Below are 27,942 nucleotides of genomic sequence, written 5' to 3'. Positions count from 1 at the left end.
TAAGTGATCTGTATAATATCTAGTGCTGAGAAAAGGGGGAAAGTAGAAGTAGAGAGGCAGCAGGGCAGAGGGAAGAGCCAGATAAACATTTTGGAGGCAGCACAGTCTTAGATCACTTCAAATTGATTGTGAAACCACAACCCTGAGAGCAAGAAACAAGTCAGGATTTCTGTAATACATCAGTGAGATAACAGAGAAAGGATCTGGTGAAACAAAGTGAGTCACTTGGTGAGAGGCATGTACTCTCAGCTTTGAGAGAGTCTTGATGGCAGGTTGTTGCTTTAAATATTGCTTCTACTTTTTGATGTGACTTTTTTTTTTAATAACTGCATCAAAATTCCAACAATTTACTGCCCTGTTACTCAAGAGCTTTTGGAGACCCCCTACACAGACAGGCCTTTTACTCATAGGAACCAGTTTTCTTGAGCCACACCTTCCACAAAACCAGACCTATAGAAAGCTTAATGTATCAATTTTTCTTCTGAATCACTAAATGGAAATAAAAAGACTCCTTCTGATTCATAATTTTCATGGGAGTTCTGCAAGAAACCTGTGTTAGTTCATATAAACCCAACAAACAACCCCCACCCAAAGAAAAGAGACTCATCTGTGGCTTTTTATTATTCTTTGTCCAAAGAGGCATAACTTTCAATTGTCTTTACTATAATTCATCTGTAACTGCATTCCCTACTCCTTTTGTTTATTGAGACTGAATAGAATTTTCCTAAAAATCAATCCTCTTTTGTTACTACCTATTAACTAGTTGATTTTTCACAGCTCATTTTGCTCCCTTCTCTATTTCCATTTTAGTTTTCTTGCATCACATTTCTTACCTCAATTCTTAAAAAAAAAAAAAAAAAAAAAAAAATTTAAAAGTGTTTGGAAGTTATGCTATCCTGTGCTTTATTTCAATGGTTATCATTGTTAAATAAAAATTCCATATGAAGAGGAAGCTTCTGCTCCAAAGGCAGTGTGTTACTGCTGTACTTCAAAAAGCATTTGAACAAATGTCACTAATGTCAAGAAATGTCACTAATTAGCTCAGGTTTTTTTCTTCAAGGAACTTAAAGAACTAAGCAAAGATACAGAATGCCTGCAAGAGTATTTCTTCATATAGGAAAAGGAAAACAGCACAAAACCCCCCCACAGAGTCAAATTTACAGTCAGGTGGCCATATGTTCCTTTAGTTCACAGAGCTCACATCTCATTTTTGCTGGCAAATCAACAACAAGCTTCTGCCCTTCTATGGTCATTCACTTGAATTTTTGCCAGTGAGTCAAAGCATTTTTGCCCCAAAAGAAAACACCTCGTCGGCATCATTTACTACTCCCCCTAAAAATACTTTTAGCACAACATTACAGGCATACTTTTGACAACTGAGCTTTTGGAAAGCAGTATTCTCTGGAGCAGTCAGACAATAAAAGGTTTACTGTTCTAAAGACGTGGCTACTGATTAAGAACAGACAGGCATCAACAAGAACTTGAAAATAAATGTTCATTTCTTGTCTTTATAATCATAAAAGATTTTACTGTCTATGGGTACAGGTCTGGATAAACAGAGTCATTTAGCTTTGTAACTCCAGCACCACAACATTTTTTAATACATCAGCATTTCAAAGTTCTCTTGGCTTTGACCCACAAACAGAAAACTAGAAAAATTTTATAACACTTTTTCATGCTAGACTTCTTCTTGTGTTCTTGCCTCAAACTAAAAATTCCTTTAGAAAGCAGGGTTAAATTCTGCCTACATCAAACATTCTTTCAGATGATTGACATCAACAAAACATAAGAGCCATGTTATTGCTAAAAAAACCAAATTATAACAGGCCAATCACTATGGTTCATACCAGAGCAATTTTTATTATGCTTTGCTGTTAAAGACACTTTGCTTTGCAAAATGGCATGTGAAAAAGAGGAATGAAGATGGGATTTTGTAGAAAATGCAGTTTGGTAGAACATTACAAAAAACATGGTCTGCATTAAGTAGTGATGAAGCCCTGTTTACTATTTCCATAATAAGATGAAAAAAATGAAGATAAGGTCTGTTTGTTACTCAAAACTAAGGGGCTGATTTTTAGACAGGGAAGACTAAACTACCAGAATATCTCAGTTATAGAAAAATGCATGTTCACAGACCTCCTCCTCAGCATCTCCAAGGATGACAAAGAATATCAAGGAGAAATTACAAGACCCAAAACCTGTTCCCTATTTGTGATTTGGACTTTGTGGGTTGTGTCTGATCAAAAGGGTGCTCTCCCACATGCTGCTGTGTAGTGTTCCCAATCCCACATGACCCCCAGATCCTGCCCAACAGGAACTGCTACAAGACAGCTCCTGGGCTGCAGCTCAGCCCCTCAGCACAAGCTCATGTGTAAACACCAGGGTTTATAGTCCACTTAATAATTTGGGTTCGGAGAGCCCATGGAGAAAGTTAATCCACTGCACTTGGAGAATGAGCTGGCCTAATGTCCCATGTCACAGAGCTCCTCAGATTTCACCCTGCCTCCATGGACTTCCACTGCTGGCTTCAGCAGCTTGACTGCAGATTTCACCTGCCAGAGCACAGCTGGGTGCTAGCCAAAGACAGGCCAGCTGTGTTTAAACAAAAAAAACTCAAATGAGAGCCAACAGTGTAAACCAAAAGACCTTGGACTTAAATTGCTTCCTTCACTTTCTTACTCCCCCAATAAATGAAGGCAGTTTAAAACAGGCTGATAAGGAAACCACAGCCACAAGTGGGAAGAATATTTCTTTAATAAAGATGGGGTCACCCACCTGAATTGTCAGACAATTCTACACTGTCTCTTTGCTGCCCAAACAAGAATACTGAAACCAAAAAACAGGCTGAAACCCATTGCTGTTGTCACATATTGACACTGATATTTTCCTTGCTCATACAGTGCCAGAAGAAAAAGGACATGTAGAGGAGAAGCAGTGAGGGAAACGGTGATGTCATGAATAGCAAGTTCTATAATGAGCTCATGCCCCTTCTATTTGTGAAAAGATAAGCACTTTCTGAACAGGCAAAGATAAGATTAAGTAACCTGCAGGTCTTCATCAGCTCATGCATTAAAGCATCACAATGCTGAAAATGGAGATTTTGGAAATTTTTGTTATTAGTGCTCAGCTGATCCAACTTAAAAGAGAGAATGTCTGTGTGATACTATGAGGGTTTCTTCTTTTTTATTATTTTTAATTGCTATAATTTTCTTGTATAATACTTGTCTGAGATAAATACTGAATGAATAAAGTAAGGGCATATTTTGGGTTTGTATTAACTGTGGCTAGGTGTTCATCTGTTGAAAGGGAAGAAATCTGCCCTTGCGAACAAACACTGAAATTTTATTTTACCCTAGGCCACCCACATTGTGTTTACTCATCACACACAGAGACTAGCTGTAAAGCAAGCAGGAGGATAATTCTGACTTAATTTTTAGGTTTAATACTATGCATGAGTGATAAAATTAAATTTAGGCTCCAAGTAAATATGCAGAGGTTCAAGCACACCAGTTGGTTTGCTTTCACAACCAGGCAAACAAATAACAAAATAAATCTAAAAAGGTGTAATATAATATCACAGGAAAGAGAGACCTGCAAGCCAGAGTATAGACACATTTCACAGAAATCCCATAGCTACCAATGTGGTTAGCTCTAAACCTAAATGGTTCTATCTCTAAACCTCTGTTTAATCAAGTATGTACAGGCCTCATTGTAAATTTGAAGGGATGGGATACCCTCTTCATGCTGGTTATTGATTACATCCAGCAGGGAGCTGCTGTGAGGTCACTGGGGGGATGTGCTGATAACAAAAGATAAAGATTTCTCTCCAAGTTCTGCAGATGTTAGACATTCTTTCTGGGAAAATTCTAAGGCCATTTGAGGACACCAGCTCAGATTCTTGACCAGCTAGAGGCAAAACTCAGATGCTTGAGCATTGAAATAGAAGTCAGAGTTCAGTCAAGGCTCCTCAGTACAGTGAACAAAGTCAAATTTTGTTGTCCAGAGTTTTTGTCAGACATGCACATACAAACACACATGCTTTTCCCACCCCACAAAGAAGAGGAGAAACTGCAGGGATTGATGGCAGGATGAGGTGGTCATCCTTTCATCGTGAAAAGATGGAAGGAGCTGAGAGAAGCCCAGGTGAACTTCGAAGTCACCAGAAAGATGTGCAAGGGAGCTCTGGGTGAGAGGCCCTCAGATCTTCATCCAGACAGGTGCTGCTTTCCCTGCTTCCATTCCCCCATCTTTTCAGCCACAAGCTTTCCAACTCCTGCCCACTTCTCTACCATGAGCAGCAGACCTTGCCCTCACCACTTCACACTGCACTAGCCAATCCCCCATCGTGAGGAATTGACTTTATTCTCATGCCTCAGGAGCTGCAGGGGCAAAAGGGACAAGCAGGAGAAAACAGAACAAACCCAACCCATTTGTGTTGATAAGACAAGGTTTGGCACAAAGCAACTCTCTCTCACTGACAGAGCAGGGATAATTAGCTCATAATTTAGCAATAAACTGTACCTTATTCTACTTAGACCTGACCTTGGGTTTCCCTGCAAGAGAGGGCAGACAAAGGATTTACAGTGAAAATCCTTAAGGTAGCACAGCCCTTCCTTGGCTAGCAAGTTCTCCTTGCCCAGTGCTTGTTAAACACTAACTGGCTTGTTTTCTAAATTAAAATTTAATCTGAGCTTGGCAGGTGGATAACATGAGACTAATAGAAGCCTTTCACTCAAGGTTACACAGAAGAGATTATGCATAGAAATCAAATTGAAACTTTCCCTATATTAAAAAGACCAAACTAATGACAATTCTTTGTGAAGGTGAGAAAGAACATGATCTTCCATGAACTACAAAATATATAGATGAAGTATGAAATTTACAGCAGCCACAGTCTCAAAGGAGGGAGAAAAGAACTAAACACAGGAAGAGCATGTGGTTTCTCTTTTTTTCGTTTTTTTGGCGGTTTTTTGTTTGTTTTGTTTTTTTGCTTTGTTGTTGTTGTTTTCTTAAATGCCTGGTAAAAGCTGCAAGTTCCACACATTTCAGATTACAAGCAATTTGTATTTTTTTTTTTTTTATTAAAGTATCTAGCTAAGCGCAGGAACATGTGGGAACTAGTTTACATTGTATTACTGGATTTGGATTATTGCAGGGACAAATCACAGAACCCACTGGAGGAGGATCCTTCATGGCAACTGCTGGAGTAAGAGAAATAAGCATAAGAACAGCTTCAAGAGCTCTTGGAGCTTTGTTTTCAAGCATATTTTTATACAAATGAGTGCCACTCATGTTGTAGACAGCAGACTAAATAAAAAAAAATTAAAAAAAAAAAAAAAAAAAAAGAATATTTTGCCAGTGCCCAGGTGTAGGCAGCCTGACTGACTAAAGCAGGGGAGATAAGTATCAGTGAGTTATGAAAAATGCCATTACAGCAGGCCAGGAGCAAACAGGCAGAGCACTGGGAGGAACAGAGCTCAATATAGCGTGCAATGACTGTAAGCTTCAGTGCCCACATACTAAGCTTTCTGTACTGTAATGGTCTGATAAATTCATTTTGACCCAGAGACCAGAGATAAATTGTCTTAGCAATACAAACAAACAGCTAAGCAATTAGGGCAAAGTTTTTTGAGAATGTGGTGATAACATCTAGAAGCATTGTTGAGCGAGGGGGAAAAGCAGCCCTGGAGATAGGGGGTTTAATCTGGAGTAAAAGAGAGAGTATAATGGCTTCTCCAAATTGCAGAGCACTAAAAGAAAAAGCAGACAAGTAACTGCCACTGCTATTTGTCTCGCATCTATTTCAGTGTATCCAACCTGAAAAGCAACTTTCATTGTCCCATTTGGAGTTCATCAAGTTTGGCCTATAAAAAGATTTTACATGTGCAGCTGTGAAAGTGTCAGAGCTGAGAAATCCATGAGGAACCATCAGGTTTTATAGAATTGCCATCATTTAAATTTCCTGAAAGTAACTTATTAAAATAGACTTTTCAAGCACAGAGATTAATGCAGTGGTGAAATGAGTAAATCAGTTTTCACATATCAGCCCTATTTAGGCACAGACATATGTTAGTTGCAAAGCAGAACATTGGCTGCAATAATTCCATTATGTCCCAGGCAGAGAAACAGGAATAATTAATATTTAACCAAATTGTGTGTTGACTTATCAATGAGTGTTTCAGCATTACTTTAAATCAACATAATTAAATATGGTAAAATAAATTTATGTATATATAAATGAGTGAAATTTCAAGTCTAGAATACATTCCTTCAGTTTTGGCAGGGCAGCCCAAGAAAATAGCCATGAGAGGATGTAAGATGATCTCTCAAATTAATACTAACTTTTGTTGTGAAGATCTTGTACACAACAAGAAAAGTTTTAATAGAGATGCCTGCTCATTGCAAAACATCTAAATTTTACTTTAGACAAAAAGAAATATGTAGGAGACACATTCACATTTACTGCAGCTTAATGACGAGTTTTCTCAGTGTTCACTGAAGAATGAGAATTGGTATTTAGACACACAATAAAGATATAAATGGCATTTGCTTTACTAAAGAACTTCTTTTTCTCTTGTAAGATTTTTCTTTAAAGTATATTTTTGGGGAAAAAGAATAATTAAAAAAATCAGTAAGACACAAACATTCATGAGAAGTATTTTTGGAGCTGCCATAAACAATCCATAGCCTTAAGTCAATCCCCTGGAACAGAAGCAGCTCCAGTAACTCAGCCATGTCATTTGAATTCCAATATCCCTTAATGCACTGAAAGCAAGCAAGTCTTGCTTCATTGGGTACTATGTCACACTGTACAAAAGTCTATAAAAGCCACCTGAATGAAATGAACAATTATTTATATTTCAATAAGGAAAGGCACTTAACCAGTAAATACAGAATAAGACTATACAGAGACTGGCAAACAAGGAAAGACTGCAGCACTCCTTGATAAACACCAAATTAACACTTAAAAATACAAAAAAAAGTATTTCTTTTTTTATCTTATGCTAAGTGGACAGTGTATTTTCCAGTGGACAGTCTGTTTTCCTGGGTGGAAATTAGTCATCACTCCAAATTGTTTGTTTAAACTCCACTGTGAAACATCATAACCAAATGATGCCATTTCAATTTATGATCAATGTATTATTGCTCAGTTAATTTGAAAGTTTCAAAGTAGATTTTCATAATATTGGTAATGATAAAGTACTAAAGAAATCACCCACAAATCACATTTTCTAACTCCAGAACTGTTCCTCTGACATCTCTAATAAAATTTTATTTCCTATCTTTTTTTTTTTTTTGTCCTCTAATGCACTCATCACAACTTGTCACTTAACCACACTGAGCTCTCTTAACTTTCACTAATGGTTTCTGTATTTTTTTCCCCTGCTCAGTGCTGCCACAGAAATCATGTCTGCAGGAGCAGCATGTTAGACAGGCATATCAGCTCTTCAGAAAGTAGGCTGTAAGGATTAAAAGTGAGTCTCTCAAGTGGAAGGCAGGATTCTGGCTTGCAGGGCTGCTGTCCATGCTCAGAAGAACAGCAAGGTAACACTCAACTACTATTAAAGTAAAATTAAAGCTTCTTCCCTTAGAAAGAATAATAGTTTTTTATCTCAGTTCTCCCCTCCACAAGTTCTAACCAAAAAAAATGGTGTCTTCATGCCTTCAAGTTTTTCTCCCTCTTTTTTGGCCCTAATTGCCTCTACAGTCCCTGTTATGCAGGGATGGGCTTTTGGCTGGTATGAGAGAAGGGCTGCTTTGGTCACAGGAGCAGCCCAAGGAAGCAGCCACAGAAGGAAAGGGGAAGGACAACTGGTACATACAATTTGTAAAGTACTTTTTGTGTTGAATGCTGCCAATACAAAACACACCCTGTGGTTTACAGATGGAGCTCAACCACCTCAGCAATGACCTGAATGCTTAGGTTGCAGACACCACAAATTCCTGTCCCTGCTTCTCCTTTGCCTCAGTATATTTTACACAAGCAGACAGTGAACACAATCAAGTGTCTATGACCGGACCAGGCAGAGGCACAGTTCAGCCACATCCAATTTCATCTCACAGAAAAAGTGCTAAAACAAAAAGTACTGCAAAACCACCAGATCAGGGGAAACAGCAAACATGTGCTTGGTTATTTCTACGTAAGGGATAGAGTCACACTTCTCTGTGGTTAAGGGGCAGAGTCACATTTCTCTGTGCACTGCAACCACCATGCTCTACCCACCAGGGTTTTTCATCCTTCTCGCCCCAAAACACAAGTGCCACACTTTTATTTTGCCTGGCATTGGCAGGCTGGGGTGGTCTGGTATGAAGGGTTGCACTGTCACCTTCAGCAAACAGCTGAACCTTTCTCATGTTATGTTTTTCCAAACTTCCATCACAGCTGCATGTAGAGACACTTACGGTATTGTCACGTGTCATGAAGCCTGGAAATGACAATTAAATTACAATAATATTTAACTAAACCCTTGACAAATTCTGACTTCCAAACAAAGCCTTGATAATGTGATTCCCTCTTTCCTGGTTTTCTCCTCACACTACACACAAGAGATGCCAGTAGTGGAGATCAGGAATCCAATCCAGCTCCTTGCACCCCTTTCAATAACAAATATTAGAGTTGCCTTTTTCTATTTTCTAACTTGCTACTGAGATAAATAATTTCTGTACAAAGCAAAGCCACTAAGCTGAGTCTTTAATTTTATCTGGAAACAGATGAATTCTTGGTAAACAATTTTCACAACAGATATTTGCAGCCATAAATCCCAGAAGTATCACTTCACACCCCTGCCATGAAAAATTCTATTCACACTTTAAAATTCTGTGAAATTATTAGAAAACCTGTTAAGGAGGGAAAAAAATCAAATACAGAAAATGTTTTGTAGAAGCTTCTGTTTCCAAAACAACTTTTAATGTTGGACTTTTCCATCTGATCTGGAAATTTTGCTGCATAGAGGTTTACATGGTAATATGCATTCAGTTATATTTTGACAGGCTTCAGTGGGCTGTTATAACAGTCTGTTTTCCAGAAAGGAGGTCTAACCACCACACCAAGCTCAGCCTTTGGGGGTTGGTTAAATTTCTCATTAAACTGATGTTTAAGTATAGTAGGGATCTTTCTTAGTGTGGCAACTCGCCAATTCAACATCGGGGAAATTCAGATGCAGATAAATTAAGTTTATAAGTAAGCTTGCTGAAATGACTAATGGGATTTGGAAAGCTGAAATGGGAGTTTCTGTTTCTCCTGTGTTGTAGGACAGTGCCCTCCACTGGCCAAATGCTCTCACTCTTTGAATAAAAGAGCAAAAATTCACCATGACTCCAGAATAAAACCTCAAAAATACTTCCAAACTCCCTCAGAATCTTATTGACCCCTCAGTCAAATTCTTATAAAAGGTTATTGCATAATGGCACCAATTTATACTAACACCAGCCTTGCTTTCATATTACATGGTAATAAAAATACTTTGGGTGCTGACATGAATCCCAAGGCAGCCCTTTTAAAGAGTTCCAAATTAGAAGTGACAAGACAAAAATGGGTAGTGCTAAAAAGTGTAATTTAACACAAGACCATACAGTGGTAAAAAGTATAGAACAGATTAGCAATTACTAGTCTCTGTTAAATTTTCACTATTTTACATCTTTTTTTCTGTTCTGAAGTTACAGATATTCATTAAAATCCCACTTTGAAGCAATTAATAATGTTTTTTGAGTGCCATACTGACAGAATTAGTTGCATCAGTATTCAACCTATGTTCTATGTACTTGAGAATGGGAATTAGTAAGTGTCAAAAGCCAACAGACAATGAAAAACCTGAAAACAAGATGGATATAGATGTCTGCCCTCCATCCATGGTGCTGTGGGTTGCCCCAGGGACCCTATTTTAGTAATAAAAGTGTTATTAATGAGTTTATAGTCGATTCAATTATCCTACACAAGATCACTATCCAATTACTAGATTATATATCATGTTATATATTCTATTCAGTGGGATAGAGTTGCTTGTGGGAAGGTGAACTTTTTCTTTAATAATATTAAAAGCAATAAGCTGTAGGAGGAAGTTATGACAAAAATAGAAAGATAAATGGAGCTGGTAGAGATAGACCAAAGCCATAGAAAGACTGAAAATATGCTTGGTGTTACAAGCTGCACACTTAGATTTTCAAGAAGAGACAAAGAAAGACAAAAAATATTCTTAAGACCCTGATAAAACTTTTACCACCATCTACAGATAGTGCAAGGCTGAAAGTCAGAAGATGAGTTTAACATCCCTTTTTTCAAGGACTTAACAATGACCATTTTCTTTGATATCACCTAATGTAAGCTTTAAGGCCTAGCAGAAGTTTTACCATTTGTCCCATTCACTTTGTATAAAATTTCTGTGTTAGTGGGCAATGAAGGAAATTAGTCATATTTCATATCTGCCAATCATATGATAACCTATTTCCTCTAGAAAAAAAAACAAAAAACCAAAACCAAACAAAAAAAAAAAATCAACACTGTTCCTAAACTTGCTTTTAAAAAGAAAAGCTAGATTCCAAGACTAATAATGAAGCATCCTCCTTTGAATATAATATTGAATATAAATTTGATTTTCTACCCCAGTACACAGCAGTGCTCAGGGTACCCCCCTAATTTCTGCAGAACCCAGCTCTGGTGAGGTGGGGAGCAGCTTTGGTCTGTCCTTCCAGGCACTCTGGAGTAAGCACAAACACTCACAGACAAAGAGAACCCAACTTGGCTTCATTGAGCCTTAATCCTCACAGAAGTTCCTGGAGATTAATTTGGGATGCTCTTTTTGTGTCAGGATTCACCAGTGATGACACAGAGCAAGGCACTGGGTCACCCTCACCCTCGGGGTCTCAGTTTCCCCTGTTAAAAGAGGTTTGTTTTATATCCATTGCCTCACCTCAGGTCTACCTTTTCCCCTCTCCTCAGGTTCCCCTTGATTATTTATTAACCTCATTTTAATGCTGGGTTTTCCTGCTAATCCTTTTGTAAGTGAAATCTCCCTCGTACAATCTGAGCCACTTTTGTGCTATGAGCTTGAAATGAAAAATCCTGGAGAAGGTGACAGTAGTGGATATCAAGTTGCTTCCACATTCAGGTCTGTGCTTCTGTTACAATACTTTAAGACCTCAAACTGAAGCAGTGAGCCATTTTCACAGCCACAGCCAACACACTCACACACAGGAATGCCCAAGTACCTTCATGCTTTCTAAACCTCTGCACAGAACTGTTTTAACCAGAATTGGACTAAACCCATGGTTCCTAAGCATAGCTTGACTCTGCTCTGGACAGAGCTGTTGGAACCCTGGAAACTGAGAATTTTAGGCTTTTTGCACTGACAGGCACTGACTCCCAAGGAAAACTTGCTTTTGACCTGAGACTATGGAGAAAGCTTCCAAAATTCAATGACAGAACTGGGATCACGAGTGTGTAGTTTGACACATGATGGAAAACTTGAATTTAAGGTTTTAGAATATAGTAATATATACATAGCAAGATGGAGGTTTTAGGGTGGAGGTTTCCATCTTCTTCATGAGTCTAGGCAATCTGTTTAATTGGATAGAAAATTCCGCATTGGGGATCATGAGTGGTTGGTTATAGGGTTAAAAGTAAAAATAATTCAGGTGTCATTTCTTAATTGGACAGCTGGCCCTTAAAAGGCCTTGTAGAGGGAGAAATACATCTCCATTTTTAGCTTGTTAGCTTTAAGTGCTGTAGAGCTCACTGTAATATAGATAAGAATTAATAAACATCTGAGTCCAAACAAGAAATACTGTCTCTCGAGCATTTAATCCCAAACCCTGGCAAAAAGAAGATAAAGCATGATACAGAGCCTCAGAAAGAAGAGCAACTGCAGGTCTTGCTCTCAGCCCATGAAAAGTAATGAAGCCCAGCTTCCCTGTGGGGAGCAGGTGGAACTGTCACCTCCCTGGCAGCCTGCTCCAGCTGAGAAGTTGCTGTCAGCTGTCCCCTGGGGGCAGCCATCGCTGGCAATGGGCACTGTGTGTGATCACACAGATCAGAGATGCACAGATGCACATCTCTCAACCTGGCAGAGGTTTCCAGCAGTGCTGAGCTACAGCCCTGCCCTGCTCCCCGCCAGGGACCAGCTGACATTCACCTCCATGTGACCTCAGCCAGCCACAAAATGCACACTCAACCGCAGCTGCTTAACCATGCTGACATATAGAATTTCTAACTTTTGCTTTCCCTTACAGTGGAAAGAGCTGTAGACACCACAGCTTCAAACCACAGAGCTGTGCAAAACAAAAACAGGATGTCTGCCTGTAAAGCTGCTGCTGTGTATATTCTTCCTGAGACTGGGAGATCTGGGACCATGTTGGTGTAATCTTTCAGTGCAGTCTATTGGCCAAATTCTTTCTTTCTTTCCTGATGGAAGGTTAACTCGGGTGTGTATGACAGAAAATGTTGTCATGGCCAAGGGTTCATGTCATCACAATAAAAATAGAACTAGCTGGAGACTAAAAAAAATTTAAATACTAAGTCTTAAAACTATTGGGTTCTCCTTTACTCTTGCAAAACTCCAGTGATGCACTGATAGAGTTCCCTTTGACTGTTCATCAGAGAATCTGAAATAGTAGGTGAGTTATTACATCAGTGAGTGAGGCAGTCCAAACATTTCTTGCTAAAAATAGAACTACTCATCAACTGATTGACATTAATATACTTATTTAATCTGTCAGAATTGATTAATCTCTAACATCATTTTTATTCAACTATGGACACCTCAGAAGCAGCCATTATAAACAACAGAGCTCTACTCAGGTCAGCAGCACACAAGATTTTTGGTCCCTCAGGAAACAGGACAGAGACACTCAGCAAGAACTTCAGGCAGCCACAGAGTTATCAACTGAATGTGATGTTTTTGTCCACTAGCTCAGGAGTTGTTCAAATTTCTGCAGAGATTACCAGAAACAAAAATCATTCCAGCTGTCTAAGGGATTCAAAGCAGCTGTTTCTACAGAAAGGTCTCTCAAGCTCCATTTTCCAGCTTGCTGTTTGACTTTACTGACAGCGTCTACCAGGGCAGCTTAGCTTCTCCAGGCTTGCATGGACTACTCACATCAGAATTCCACTGGTGGATGCATCCACCACTGAGACCTGGGCAGTGCTGCAACACATTGAACTGGTTTGCTTTCAGTCAAATAGCAACTTAAACAGTAATATCAGCAGTTTCCAAGCAGCCTGGTGCTTGCTTGGCAAAACCCTCCTGAGTTACTGTGACATGAGTCTGCTACACACATGCAGATTGATGTGACAGAGGCTTGTCTAAAGTAAAGAGGCTCAAGGATAGGAAATCTGTTTTCCTGGGATATAATTTGCCCTTCCCACACAATGGAGGCAATTTGCAAGTGAGTATGGTCTAAGGCAAAACTTGTGTCACAAGAGAGCCTCTCTGCTTTCATCCATCCTGCAGAGCAGACTTCACAAGCTTCTATTGTTCACATTACAGAAAACAACCCATAAAATATTGCACACCTGGCACCATATTTAATAATCAACACAGGAAGCTTAAAAATGACCAGTTACAGATTTTGAAATAAAGGTTTACTGCAGGATTTTGTAGCTCAAAACACTTGCTGTGGGCAAACAAAACTAGCTTTTGGCAGCTCCACAAAGTCAAACTTGAGTTCACAAACTGCCTCATGTGAAAATATCATCACTGTGGGATCGTGGCATGAACTGATATGTGAAAGCCAAGTTTTCACTTATTTTGCAATTTGGGAAGGCTCATATTTGGGAAAGTTCATATATACCTACACACACACACCCTTTTGGCTGAATTTTGCCCTTGGGAGCATTTTTTTTTTCTAATCATAGAGTGCTTTTATGAGTCTAGGATGAAGATTTGTTGGCCTAATTAAGTGAAAAGCAGAAGCCATGCTGTTTTGGAAAACTCACACATCAAAGCAAGTGCAGCACACACAAAGACTTACCTGCTTACATTTCTGCCAAAAGACAAGATAAATAATTACACTGAGTATATCTAATATTGATGTGTGTATCAGGCAAATGCAGTGTTAATATCCTATTGTTTGCATTGGAATTGGGAATTTAAATCTGGATCCATAAGCACCACATGTTCTGTGCTTCTCTCAAAGTTCACAGTTTAAATAAGAAGACACTACACATTTCTGCTGAAGAATCAGGACAACTCTTAAATACATGCAACCTACTAAGCAGAAATGCAGACAAAAGATGAGAGGATCAGTGATTGAGGTGAAAACTGCTATGCTCAGTTTAGAAGCAGAAAACTGGATGAAATGATGTCTTGACTGTGTTCTCACATGGCACCTTTGTATCTTTAATTTCTGGCTTTATGTTTTCTATACATTTGAAGTTTCTTGCAAATATTTAGAAGCTATAATTTATACATTTTTTTAATTGTGGGCCTTAGAATATAAAAATTCTTAATTTAGCAATTTCAGTTGCAAGATCATTCTGTTTTTATGCACCTGCCATCCTCCACATCAAGAGGAATTAATGAGTTCATTGTATATTACTTTAAAACATGTAGCACAATACTTTAAATCCCTCCATGTTTTAATTTCTTTTTTCATTTGTGCATTTGATTATCTTTCCACTACTCCTTACTTTCCCCACAAGAGAGAAATGCATTTAAACACCAACAGGATCTAAAAATGCAGGTACAGTTTGCACTACACAATGTAAGTCAAAATACCACCATTTTTCATGCACTAAACAGTAGAAATGAGATGAGAACTGAGTGGTTATTTCCTCAAATGCAAAACCCTCTGCTTGCACTGTGCTGAATAAAAAGAAGAAAAAATACCAATTTGATAGAACAATTTAGAATTATCTGTTTTGAAAGCAAGGCCAATATTACACGTTGGGGAAATACAAGGGTGAGGATGTCTGATATGAAAGCACAGTACAGTTACTATAGGTGTAGCAGACATATCATCTATGTGAGTTCCCTGGACAGAAACTAAACATAGGATTTGAAAGAAAACATCTTAAATGCAATCACGTAATAGAACGGAATCACATTGCTTTCAAAATTGTCCTGAAGACCACTGTGGATATTTTTCCCTACCTGAAGGCAAGCAACATTTTCTTTTCTATTTTTAATTTTAACCTCAGATATTTACTAAAGGGTTATTCCAGCGACAAGCCCATATTTTCTCTTCCAATGGTGATCTTGGGTGGGTTTTTCACCAACATTACTATAACATCCAAACATCAGCTGGACCTTTATGAGCCTGCTAACTTAGGAGATCTCCTCACCAGCATCATTTGTATTGGTTTCTGATGGGAAATAAAACATTGCTGTGGTACCTGGATGCTCTGGTCCATCCAGACCTTCTTCTGTGTTTTAATGAGGTTTACATTTGAAATTTACTCCAGAATCCCCATGCCCAATACTGACATGTATATAGCAGGATAAAAGCATGAAGGTTATTCAAGATCCTGCTAAAGCACGATACAGAGTTGTCTTGCATAATTATTTGGTTTATTTTCAGAAATATTTGCTAAGACAAGTAAAAGCAACAATTCAACAACTGCAGTGAACTCCTTGATGGGGATTTTCTGTCATGGACAATAATGTCACTTTCACATTTGTGGAACATAATTTCCTTAAAAGAGTGCGTGTTTTATAAAAATGTTACATGAGGTAGCCTTTCTGTTTTCAGGCTGCATCTATAAATGACTATTTTATTTAGGTGTCCAATCAATTCATATTAGGACTGCTTTAGAGCTGAACCTGATGAGAAGACTACAAGTATAAAACTGCCTGTAAAGTTCACAGCTCTCAGGAACTGTGTCAGCTGCCTTAAAAAGTGGGAAAACAAGATACCAAGACTGCAAGCCACCCATCACAGAGCAGTGCTGCTTTTCCAAGTGCCTGGCTACTTCCACAAACCTAAGGCTAAACTTGCCTTTTGTTGGAAATGTTCACTTTTAGTTAAACAAGATCCAACTCACAATCACTTCAAGTGCAGCCAGCCAGCAGAAGTGACAGGTGTCACTCAGTGACAGGTGTCCCTCATTATCAATGAGCATGTATGTGACCAGTTTAGGACCTGCTGCACTCACTGTGCCACATCAGAAGCTGCTGGCAGTGGGGACTCCTCGGGTCCCAGGTCGATGTCATCAGTGAAGCTGCTGGCCCGTGACATGTCTGGGGTGTGCCCTTCCAAGCGTCTTCTCACTGCACAAAGGGTTCAAAGAGATCATAACACATTAGGGGAGAAAAATCCACAAGCTCTTTCCACGGCACATACATAGTTCAAACACAAGGAACCTCTTAAAAGAAAAGTTTGTCTTCTTGAGGGCAGTCTCGAATTCACTTCATCATCATATGACTTCACCACAAATGTGCAGTGTACATGTACCTGCCTTTCTAAGTTCAGATACATCAATATTTAAAAATTATTTCTGATGCAAATTCTCTTCAATATCTTTTCCTACATTAACTTGGTTCAAAAGTTATAAAGTATATCTAGATTAAGTTGCTCTGATATAAAAACAATTTCATTCATTGCTTTTAAATCCTAACAGGTTCTAAGGAACCTGTGGCAGGTGATCCTAAGAGATTCTAAGGAAGCTACCTATAAATTTTAATTCTGGTTATCCTTGAAAGCTTGGCACATGAGCTGACAGTCTAACTTGGAAAATGGATAGGATGACACACAAATTCAAGAGAGGAAAAAAAGTGTGTGTGGGTGAATAACTAAAATTAAGCATCATCACATGTAAAGACTAAATATCACTGGCATATGCTGTGATAATAACTCATGAGACATGAAATAAGAAACTTTGCCTCCTAGAAAATTAAACTATTAAAATATCCAGTTAATTCCAGAACAATACTTTAGTTGGATTGCATTCGAATTCAAGGTAAATACTAAAAAGCCTACAAAAACAGAGCTTACAACTGGAAGAACCATAACCCAAATAGCAAGGAGTGAAAATGAAGTCTATGGAATAGAATTATCAAATAGTGTAACTGAACACTGACAAAGGACATTAAATGACAAAGCTATTTTATTTACCTCTGCTGCATTTAATCATAAATAAACAGTGTGTTTCCAGAGGAAATACAAATCTTCCTGGCACTGGAAGCATGAACTTCTGTGCTCTCCCAGCACTACTGAAACACTTTGGCTGCTCTAAAGGAGCTTCATTTTGTGAGACCTGCCAGTTCTGCATTTGTTCTGATAAGACATTTTTCCTGTAATAGAACTATGTGGCCTCCTACTTTGCCAGACAAAGTCTTGAAAGACACAGATCCAATATTTGAAGTATGGCTTTGGGAAGCACCAATCTTTGAAAAACTAACATGGCACATGATCACATCTGCAAAAATTTAAGTGGGGTGTTTTGGCTTCAGCTACAGGAAGATTTTCCTCATAGGAACTTAGCAAAACTTGGGAACAGGCCAAGGCAAAGTTAAATCACTGTGCCCATATAAGGCACATCAGATTAATAGGAAAACTCTGCATTGCTATCAATTCCTACTCCACCATGAACTGTTGGAAGGGTCAGAGCAGGGCCTAGTTAACTCATGGCAGCTGTCTCCTTCATAGCACTGGATAGCTACTACAGTTATTGCAATGCATTTGTCATGAGAAGTCTAGGATTATATTTTAACCCTGTAGTTTTAGGGGTTTGGTTTATTACTGCTTTTTCAAAATCCTCTCTGACTCATCACACCACTGTTTGCAATCTGCATCCAGGCAGATTCCAAAATCTAAAAAGCCAAGAAATTCCTAATTTCTTCCATTTGGCTTGCTAACTCCTTTTCTGAGAAGTGTTCCTTACTGCAAAGTGCTCCACAACACGGTGGCTCTGAGCAAAGGGGAAGGACAGCAGGAGCCAGTTCCAAAACCTTTCCTTCCTCATGATTCCCATGTGCTGTGCTGAGCAGCTCTGCTGCTCCTGCAGGGTGCACCTGGAGCCTGCTCTCTGACCAGGGATGGGGAACCTCATCCTGGCATTTAACAGCCTCTGCTTGGTTACCTACACAAACAGGACAAGCTTCTGTTGTGTTATTACCTAATGCAAAAGCACCCAAATTTTCCCTTTGGTGAGGACTGCTGTGATTATCTGTGGCAGTCTCGTTCCACAAGGAAGGCACATTTCATTCCTGTAAGCATTTGGAAAAAGACAATGATGTGATTATGTATTCTACACAAACAGGAGTTGTGCAACATGTACTCCATAGTTGATTTTATCAGCTGAATGGAACTTGTGTACTTCATAAAATTAAGTATTTGAGTCACATCTCAGAGATTGCCTCACTGCTTCCTCTCTGCCCTCCCATGCTTCCATGGTCAGATCCATGGACAGAACAATTTTTGCCATTTTGGTTGCAGAATGGATTTATTTCAAAAGTATCAAGAAAAAAAAGAGCTGCTCACAGATGTTCTGCCCTAATATACCAAGTTAAAGCAGAAATCACAGCTCTGAGGCTCATCATATTTAGGTGGTGAATGAGATTCCCCATTACTCTCAGAGCCACTTGACTCCATTCTAAGTTTTGAGAAGTGTTAAAGTTATCACCAGAGAATACTTATTTTATCCATGAAACCTGCATAAAACTGTTTAATACTGATTTCCCTCTTTGCTTTTAGAACTTATTAATTCTATATGTTTCTGCTTTAAAATATTAACACGTGAATAATGTGTTCTGGTTCCTAAATGAATGCTAATGGTATTTTCTAAATATTTTCTAAGTCCTTTAAGTGACTGTCAGAATTGTGAGCAGTTATCTTCTTATTCAAAACACTCCTTCTGGAACTATTGCAGTTTTTGAAGTTAACTCACTTTCCTTGAACTTCCAAAACTCATATAGACAGCAATGTTCAGTCATAAATCAAAATTCCCAAAGAACACACTAAGAAGAACAATTTCTTTTTAAATGTCAAGAAGCCATAAGCTCCTGAGCAATAAAGTAATTCATAAGAATCATTCACAACAGTGCTTTCACTTTGAGGAAATGTGGAGCATTATAATACATTCAACACATGGCAGTGATGTTTTCCAGAAATAAAACTCAAAGTTGTAGGGCCCAGCTACTACAGATGGTAGTTTGTAGCAACTGCAGCTCAAGCCAGAATAACTCTGTCTTCCCTCTCTATATTTATTTTCATAAGATTTCCTTGTCCAAACTGACTTTATGGGAATTAATGCCCTACATTTGACGCTGCAGAGTATTAAGCAGGGGAAGCAAGGAAATATTTAGAGGGAAAAGAAGAGAACCCATCCCTCCCTACCATGTGTTACTACTCAGAGTATGAAGAAGCTGTATTGGTTTCATCATAAAATATACAATACTTTATGAGCATGAAAAGTTGAAAGCAGCAAATTGAAAATACAGAATAGTACAGTACAAATTCCAGTGGAGACCACAGACCCAGGGATCCCCAAAACAGAGCAACTGATAAAATCAAACAGCAAAAAGAAAGTTAAATTTCATATACCATTACTTTTAATTTAAATTTAAAACGGTGAAGTCATAAAATAAACACATCAAAACATAACCCAGAGATATTTTTTTGTAATGCTGTTTGGCTTTATCTAACCTTATAGTCCTTATCTATATTACACTAACTTCTGTCTTTGTATTATGGGGAAAAGGCAAGCTCCCAAATTACAAATGCAACAGAAAGCATGACTGCACTATTGTGGTCATTCCCAAACAGCCAATGCCTATCAACAGCAGGACAAAATAACAAGGAAGATGTTGCATTACCCTCTTCTCAGATATAGAAGGTGAAAAAATAAAAAAAGCAAGTGTCTGTTTCTTCATTGCCACTGTCTCCTCATCAGTTTCAGATCAGAAGCTGTTAAAACCCTCTCTCTCATAATGCCAAGCTGCTCTACTCAATATCACCAATATATAGGACATGAACATATGATTTTAATTTCCTAAGTGACACTGCATCTTGACAGAAAATCCTGGGATAATTACACTTCCTTTATCTGCAGGGATGAACTGCCTGTGTGATCCCACTGTTATGTCTTGTCTACTTTTCAATGTCAGGAACTTGTTACCATTTTCACCCCAGACCAGTTTACCTCTATGCAGCTTTATTAATACAGTCTTTTTAAGTAAGGTGATACATCTTCAAGTCCTTACTTTCCCCAGAAGAATAAAGGAAAGTCAACAGCTTATGAAAGCCCAGAGGCCTGGAAGTGTCTGACACCTCAACACCAGTTTGCTTTTAAAAACCTCTTCAACTTGTTTTTGGCATCATTCATCTCAGCAGGTAAATGGCATTCAAGCTCCTCTGAGGAGTCACATTGGAATAGTACAGCAAAACATAATTAGCATAGACTGAGCAATTTCTTTACAAATTTATAAGATATTTTCTTCATTACTGTTTGAAGTTACAGTATTATCAGGAGTGTACTCAGTACTACTCCAAAAAGGATAAAGATATTTTTACTTCAGTTTTATGCAAAACTGCTACAAATCTGAGCATCTGAAGCTGTGATTTTACATCTTTACCACACACTCAAATGTAAGCCATCTGCAAATGCCACATACTCACATTGTCCTACATACAACTCTTAGAGCTACAAGTCCAGTTTAAAAAGCTCAGGTTACCTTCTGTACCTAATTTTAGGCAGCTACATTTATTATCACCATTCAAGATGTGGCTGATTTAAATTCAGGGCGATGTACAAGAATTGCATTTTTCCCCCAAAAGACCTGCAGAATCACATCAAAATTAATTAAGCAGTGGTTTGCAAACAGAACAGAAATAAAAGAACATCTGAAATGGAGAATTGAGGAATAAGAATAAATTTTTATTTTCTACAGACACATTTCTAACTCCATGCAAAAAGTGCTGAGGACTCTTCCTGCTGTAGTTACAGATTGTGCTGTAAGTATTTCAGATAAACTTCAACATCTGGTTTCCTGTGTATCTGATTTGAAACGATCAGCACTCAAAATGCACTAATGCTGCCTTTGTTTGTTGTACATTCTTTTGTTTAGATAAGCCTGCAGGCCAAATTACACACTGCCTTACAGCCCCTGGAACTCAATCACTCATTACAGGGCTGATGGGACAGCACGGGGATGTAAATGAATACCAACACATTACTGAAAATCACAAGGGCATGTAGCACTGGGAAAAGGCATCTACTGCTGGAAAGCACGAAGAAACAATTAAACATACTCTTGAATGCACATGAGAATGTGTTATCTACCCAGCTGCCTGAACATCCTTTTCAGACCTAGAAAACAAGAAGGATGTAACACTCACCAAAAAAAAAACCAAAAAACAAAAAACAACCCAAAAAACCCCCAAAACAAAACAAACAAAAACCCAAAACCAACCAAAAATAGCAACAGAAAAAACCCTAACAAACTCTAAACATTTTCTACAGCATCATAGATATGTCTACTATAGAAGAGATATTTCAAAATCAGCTTTTTTAAATGCAGCATATCAGCCTAAAACATTTAGCAGAATATTTTGCATGAAATAACTTGTAGAGCAAGCAAGTGTCCATTCTCTGAATCTGTGCAATGCTTGGCACTCTCTGACAAGCAGGTTTGTTGACAGACTCAGAAAGTGGTCAGGGACCAACATACACAGATGGGACCTGTCAGAAGGGAGCTGGAGATTAGTGTAGCCCAGGAGAGAAGCCCTGCAGTGCTGGTGCCCCTCATTGTCTCTTCAGACATCGAGCTGTGATCTCTATGGGCTTAGCCCAGCCCCTTTCACACCCAGCAAGCACTGATTTTCCTTGCCAATTTAATACAAAAAGCAGTTTTAAATGTCTAGTGACTGTGCTGTGATAAAAGCATTCCTAAAAACATGGAACTAAAGCTACCAATCTAGATACTTTAACTTTTATATTTCTGCTCGTGTTATACTCGTGACTGGTTTTCAGTTTTCTTAATGGGAATGGCTCACAATAAAAACAATGGAGCGTGGAGCACCCTGGGCTAGTCAAAGGTGTCCCTGCCCATGGGAGGAGCTGGAACTGGATTATCTTTAAGGTCCCTTTCAATCCAAAGCATTTGGGACCTTCTAGTTCAGTCCATTTAGCTGAGTAAGATGGAAGGCAAAAGATTTGTTGTAAGAAGTAGAGGCTTTTAAGGGTATTTCCATATGCATGGAAAAAGATCTGTGGCTGGCAAGAGTTCCATTTACTCCTGAAATGCCATATCCTATCCCTTCTCCTTAAAGGGAGAGAAGCATCCAGGCAGTTGGACCACATACAACCTACAGCCATGCAGTAAATATTCAGATTATTGCCCAGCATGCACGACAAAATTATGGCTTGGCTTGGAAGGGCCCCAAAACAAGGCAGACAGACAGCCTATAACTGAATCCTACAGGGTTTTCTCATTCTCAACCCAAATCATAGAAACCTCCCATCTCTTAAAATACAGGGTCAACTTTGTTTTAACATATCCTCTCTTCTGGGCTTTGTTCCTGAAATAAAGTACAGCCTTTTTTCTTTTTTTTTTTTTTTTCTTATGAAGGCTTTTTCATCAAAAGATACACAAAAAAAGTTGACTTCCAAATTCATTCAAGTCTGTGTGGCTGATATGGATGGTATTAGTGGGTAAGCTCTGACAAAGGGGCTGAAAAAACACATTTTCTTCATTGGCTAGGGAAGGGAAGCATCAGAGATCCCCACTGAGTAATCACACACTACATATATTAATTAACAGCTATTAAATTGTAAGGATTATGACAGCAGGAAAAACACAGAAATGAGTTGCTTCTCATGATCAGGCCCAAACACGGCCACAGCTGGTCCAGAAGGGATCTGGCCAGGATACCTTTGGGAAAGCTTCAAACAGGACAAACTGTATTCAAATGATGCCAAGGGAGTAAAGTTTTTCAATATTCTACAGCAAACTATTTTGACAATCATTTTTTTAGTCTCATAATAGCTAGTCTGTTTATTTTGCTTATCTGACACGATCCTTGTGCCCACAAGTATTTTTAACACATTTTTGAGCTGGAGATACCTTGTGAATATGTTCAGAGATCAGCACTCCAAGACCAAATTCAAGTCACCAATACTGATGCATTTAACTTTTTAAAACTGGAAATACTTGACTGTTCATTCAGTTACTGAAGAACAAAATGCATAGCAACAAAAGTGAAGAAAAATAAGACAAAAACAGCTTTGAAAGTGATACTTCTTCACTGCTTGCCTTTTTTTTTTTTTTTTTAAAGGATAAGAAGAACTTGACCTCAAACTGAAACAATTAATAGTCAGTGAAATGTAATTTGGCAGCTTGTTAGCTCTGCAGGGAGAGCTCTTAACACATACAAACTCATAGAATTACACATAGGGAATGTATCATGTAATATAAATATATAGAGTTACATTCCATTATGGGATTCAAAACTGCCATTATAGTAAAAGTATTTATTTTAACAAGGAAGTGCAGTTTTAGTGTAGCTATTAAAGAAAATAAACCAGCCTGAAAACATTTTTATTTTTCATCACTGTTAATGGTCAAAGCATACAAACTGCAGTGAGAGCAAAACCAGAAACATCTTCTGAATTGTTGTTAATGTTTTGACTCACAAGAACACAAAACCCAGTAACTGCAATTATAGTGAAATATCCCACAATTATTTGCTGGACTTATGCAGTTCTTGCCCTCCCACAATTGAATCCTTGTAGAACAATTTCCCTATTTACTAGTGTTAATCATTGTTGCAGCAGACCTCTCTTTAGGGGTAGAAATGAGCCAAGACACAGACCCTCACTTAACAATATGAAAAGGGTCCTGGTTTATTCTTTACAGCTTTGCCATCCTGACTCTGACTACAGCAAGCTCCTACTGCACAGTCCAAATGCAGTCTCTGACTGCTGGCTATTGCCAGCTGGAATGTGACTGCAAGTATTGGTTTGCAGACTCTGAACACAGCTTTCACCCACGACTATGACTGCAGGCTCCCACAGCAGCTCTGACTCTATCAGACCCACTCTGACCTCACAGCAGATCTTTTACTGCAGCAACTCTCCTCCTTGTTTTGTTCTTCTTTGTGTCTCTCTGGATCGTTCCTTCTCAGTCTCCTCTACCTCCGGACCCTTTTCCTCAACAATCCCCCTGAGCCGACACCCCACCCCTCTTATCATACTTATCTTTATTAGCCACAGCTGCAACCCATTAAAGGCAAGGCTATTCCTCTTTGGTAATTAGTACAACTGTGATTTATCAGGGGCCAGGTCCCCTGTAATCCCTTCTTCTACACCTACAAATCATGAATTCAATGCAGACAATATTGTAACCAGCCTGCCTGTTCCACATTGAAAAAAAAACAAAACCTATAAATTAAAATAAATCTTAATAGTAGAGAAAATAATTTCCATGTTTGCCCTTAAGCTCAAAACAAGTTAATAAAAATAATCCGTAAGTGTTGACTGCACTAAATTAAAACTATTCCTAGCTAAAGCTTCAGCTGTTACTTCACACATTCCAGGTATAAAGAAACTATATTTTATGGGAGTATTCCTTACTTCAAATATATTTGCCTCAAATACTTATTTTTTAAATATTGAATATGAGGATATTTTAGGCAGGGCAATGATTTCAGTCCAACTTACAACTGTTAAAAAGGGAATTCAAAGTAGCCATTGTTATGTGTACCCAATGGTATGAAAACTTTGGCTGACAGATCTCCAGATTACAGAATTCAAACTGAAACATCTCATAAACACACCCTTCCCCCTCCCCCCCAAAATAAGTTATCTTCCTAGAAATGTTGCAAATTAACTTATCACATTTTATTTAAAATTAAATTCATGGAGTCTTAATTTCTGTACTTCAGGGCTCAATTGGGACATGCATTCTTTATTAATGCCATTCTTTATTAATTCCAACTTCCTCATACTGCTTATTTATGCTCATTAATTACCTTATTTCTAATGCTTCCATTAGAAAATATTTATAATTAAAGGGCTTAAAAATATTTTAAAGAAATTGTTAAGCTTTTGCTGCTACCATTAAAATTCAAATGTTTTGAAACTCAGATTCTGAGAAGACCCAGAATAATCATATCTTCTATTCTCCCAATAGTAACCAAAAATTTATATGACAAGGAAATGGTGATATTTAAAACTGAGACACAACCCTGAGGTGGAACATCCTCAAGTCAGAGACCTAAAGTCTCACTTTATTGATGACGTTGTGGAAATAAATTTGAGTGCGCCCTTCAGCTCTTGGGACTGAGGATGACCTCTGGCAGCAGGCCATGGCTTTTCTGTGACAGTGAGAACCACAGAGGCATCAGGAGGCAAAGCTCTTCTTTCTCTCCACCAAGGGACCTGCAGGCAGAGGGTGGAAAAGTTCACTCCCAAACACACCCTGCACTGGTCGGTGTGAGTGACCCTCTGTCCCCATCAAGTGCATCTGCAGGGGACACAGAATATTCCTCCTGAGGAGATGGGTAAGGAAGCCCTGAGAAGCAGAAAAGTGCTGCTACTGCTGAGGCTGCTGAATACAACAATCAGAGCATCACAGACTGGCTGCAGATTCTGACAGTCCCAGAGAGAAATCTGGATGAATGCTGAATTTCAGGAGTGACTTGAATGAGATCAGCATCTTCAAGGAAAGGAGATACTGTACAAATTAGAACAGATGTGTGTTTTCTTTGCAAGGTTTTGATTCCATCCAAGTTTCTTTAAACTACATTACTGAGGACTGAGACACAAATTCATCTCTGCTATGTGTGGAAGTAACATGGCCTAATTCTCATACTTAGTGCTATTTATCTCACTGTTTATTACACTCATCATTCTTATTTTTATATAAACACACCATTACAGACTGAACCCTAACAGCACCACCAGGGGAAACCCCAACTTCATGATACCATCTTGATATCCAACCAAGCACTTTAACAACAACAAAAAAGTGTCATTTGGTTTCTAATCCATCCATCCATCCATCCATCCATCCATCCATCCATCCATCCATCCATCCATCCATCCATCCATCCATTTTCTATCCAACATTAATTGTTTCAGACACATTGCCAAGATGACAGAAATTGCAAATGTTTTTGGGGCAATCTGTTTTGTGTCACTGACCAACCAAGGAAGCTCTGCTATTTGTTGTCAGGCAAGCCCTTACAGAATATTCCCCTTCCATTTTCTGTGGCATTAGAGATTCAGATAACACTCAGTGTCTTAACTGGGGTGGAGAATCCAAACAGTGGTTTCCAAGTTCTATCTTGCTGTATAGTATGTACTCTACTACTGGAATGTATCAATCATATGATAACTGGAATGGAAGTTTCTCTAGAATAACTTTGTTAGAACACTTAGGTACTTTTCTTTTTAGATTATGAAAATTCACAGAAAATTGTTAAATTGTTGTAAGGAAACCAACAAATCCATTTGTATCTTAAATAAGAGGTCACTCAAGATTAATCTTTTTTTTGTCCAGCAAAGATAATATTTAAGACTTCTCAAGTGTTCATTCAGAAGTGGTTTGAAATAACCATTTCACTTCATCTATTGAATGTGGAGAAAATGATATTTCATTACATATGGATATCTATATTTTTTGGTAGGTGTACTTAGGGGGTATTCAGGGTATTTAAGATTCCATGGCCACCCAGATGGAGAGTACAAGCCATCCTAGGATGGTATGTACCACTGCTGAGACAGCAAAAACTCCAGCTGGGCTGGCTTATATCAGATAACAACATACCAGGAAAAAGAACTGTTTTATGCACTGCCTTGTCTCCAGCTGAGGTGAAGAGCAGATGCTCAAGGACAGGACAAATACACAGGGCTGGCTTCACACAGAACTTCCTATGGGCTGCAGCTGGGGCACTTTCCAAGACTGAGGTGGTATCCAAGGATTCTTGATGGGGCTTCTGACACAATTTATTCACGTGGCATTAAGAAAACATGACATTTTGTTTACACTGATCTAGTGCAGATCTGAATGTCACCTGCCCAGTGAATAGAATATTCATGCAGTAACCTCCAATACTAATATTGCTGCAGGGAGAAAAAATGCAATATTAGTGAAGCAGCATGTCACAGCCCTAGAAAAGCAGAATATAAGCAAAGTTAATTTAATTTAAATAAACTCTCAATGAAAGGTGTTACAGACTATAGAAATAGCAAAGGCACAGCCCAAGAGGTAAATTACTGCTCTGGGGAGGAAAATGCAAAGACTCCACTACAATCCCAAAGCACTGAGACCCAAGATTGTGACTGCCATTCAGACCCTTGGCAGCACAAATGTTTCACCCAAGGACTTGAGAGATTTGGTTTCAGATCAATAAGGAGAAACTCATGCCTTGTTCCCCACCTCCCCCTTCCTTCCCACTGATACTCATGTGCAGTTATTTCCTTTTTCTGAGCACTATGTTTTGCTACTGGGGACACCTCCCAAATGTCCTCCAAACTGGTGCCTTAGGAGCTGCCTTTGCTATAAATGCTTTAGTGTTCCCTTATCCAGATTTGGATATGGCCCTTTCCACATCTGAGAGCCAGATTTAAATGTGTTGAAAGTCACAAGGGGCTGGAACATTTGGTGGGTGTAAAGCACTGATTATTTCTGGCTTTGCAAAGGTTATGGTGGTGATGATGGGGTTTGCTTACATGGCACAGAATCTCCTCCTTGATGCCCTGTCTTCCTCAGCACAGTTTCTTCAGACAACTGGCAGAGAAGTTAACAAGACAAACATTGGAAAATCCTCTGACAATTCCATCTCATGTTGAGAAAAACTGCCTGGCCCAGGCACAGCAGCAGATAAATGCAGGAAGGAAAAGGGAAGACTGTGGATGTGTCACTGCACCCTAGGAAATGGCAACACACTAAAATCCCATTCAGTGCAGAGAGGGGAGATGTGGAAATGAAAGAGGCAGCAGAAGAGATCATCAGAAGTCTTGTTAAGAAGTCCTATTCTGAATTAAATTATTTCAAATAGTAAGCA

General features: G+C 38.7%; 1 protein-coding gene across 1 annotated transcript in view; it reads right to left on the bottom strand.

Moving 5' to 3' along the window:
- Positions 1 to 27,942, bottom strand: part of LOC306800776 (potassium voltage-gated channel subfamily KQT member 1-like) — a gene marked incomplete at its 5' end in the record, with an annotated part of 409,033 nt that overhangs the window by 320,986 nt on the left and 60,105 nt on the right. Inside the window, one exon of the mRNA XM_079303103.1 lies at positions 16,088 to 16,202. Coding sequence (XP_079159229.1) covers positions 16,088 to 16,202 — 115 coding nt within the window. The remainder of the gene's footprint in view (positions 1 to 16,087; positions 16,203 to 27,942) is intronic.

This window comes from Erithacus rubecula, assembly GCF_903797595.1.
Source record: "Erithacus rubecula genome assembly, chromosome: 4".
Taxonomy (NCBI): domain Eukaryota; kingdom Metazoa; phylum Chordata; class Aves; order Passeriformes; family Muscicapidae; genus Erithacus; species Erithacus rubecula.
Note: the sequence above shows the minus strand (reverse complement) of the source record. Positions and strands in the feature narration are given on the sequence as shown.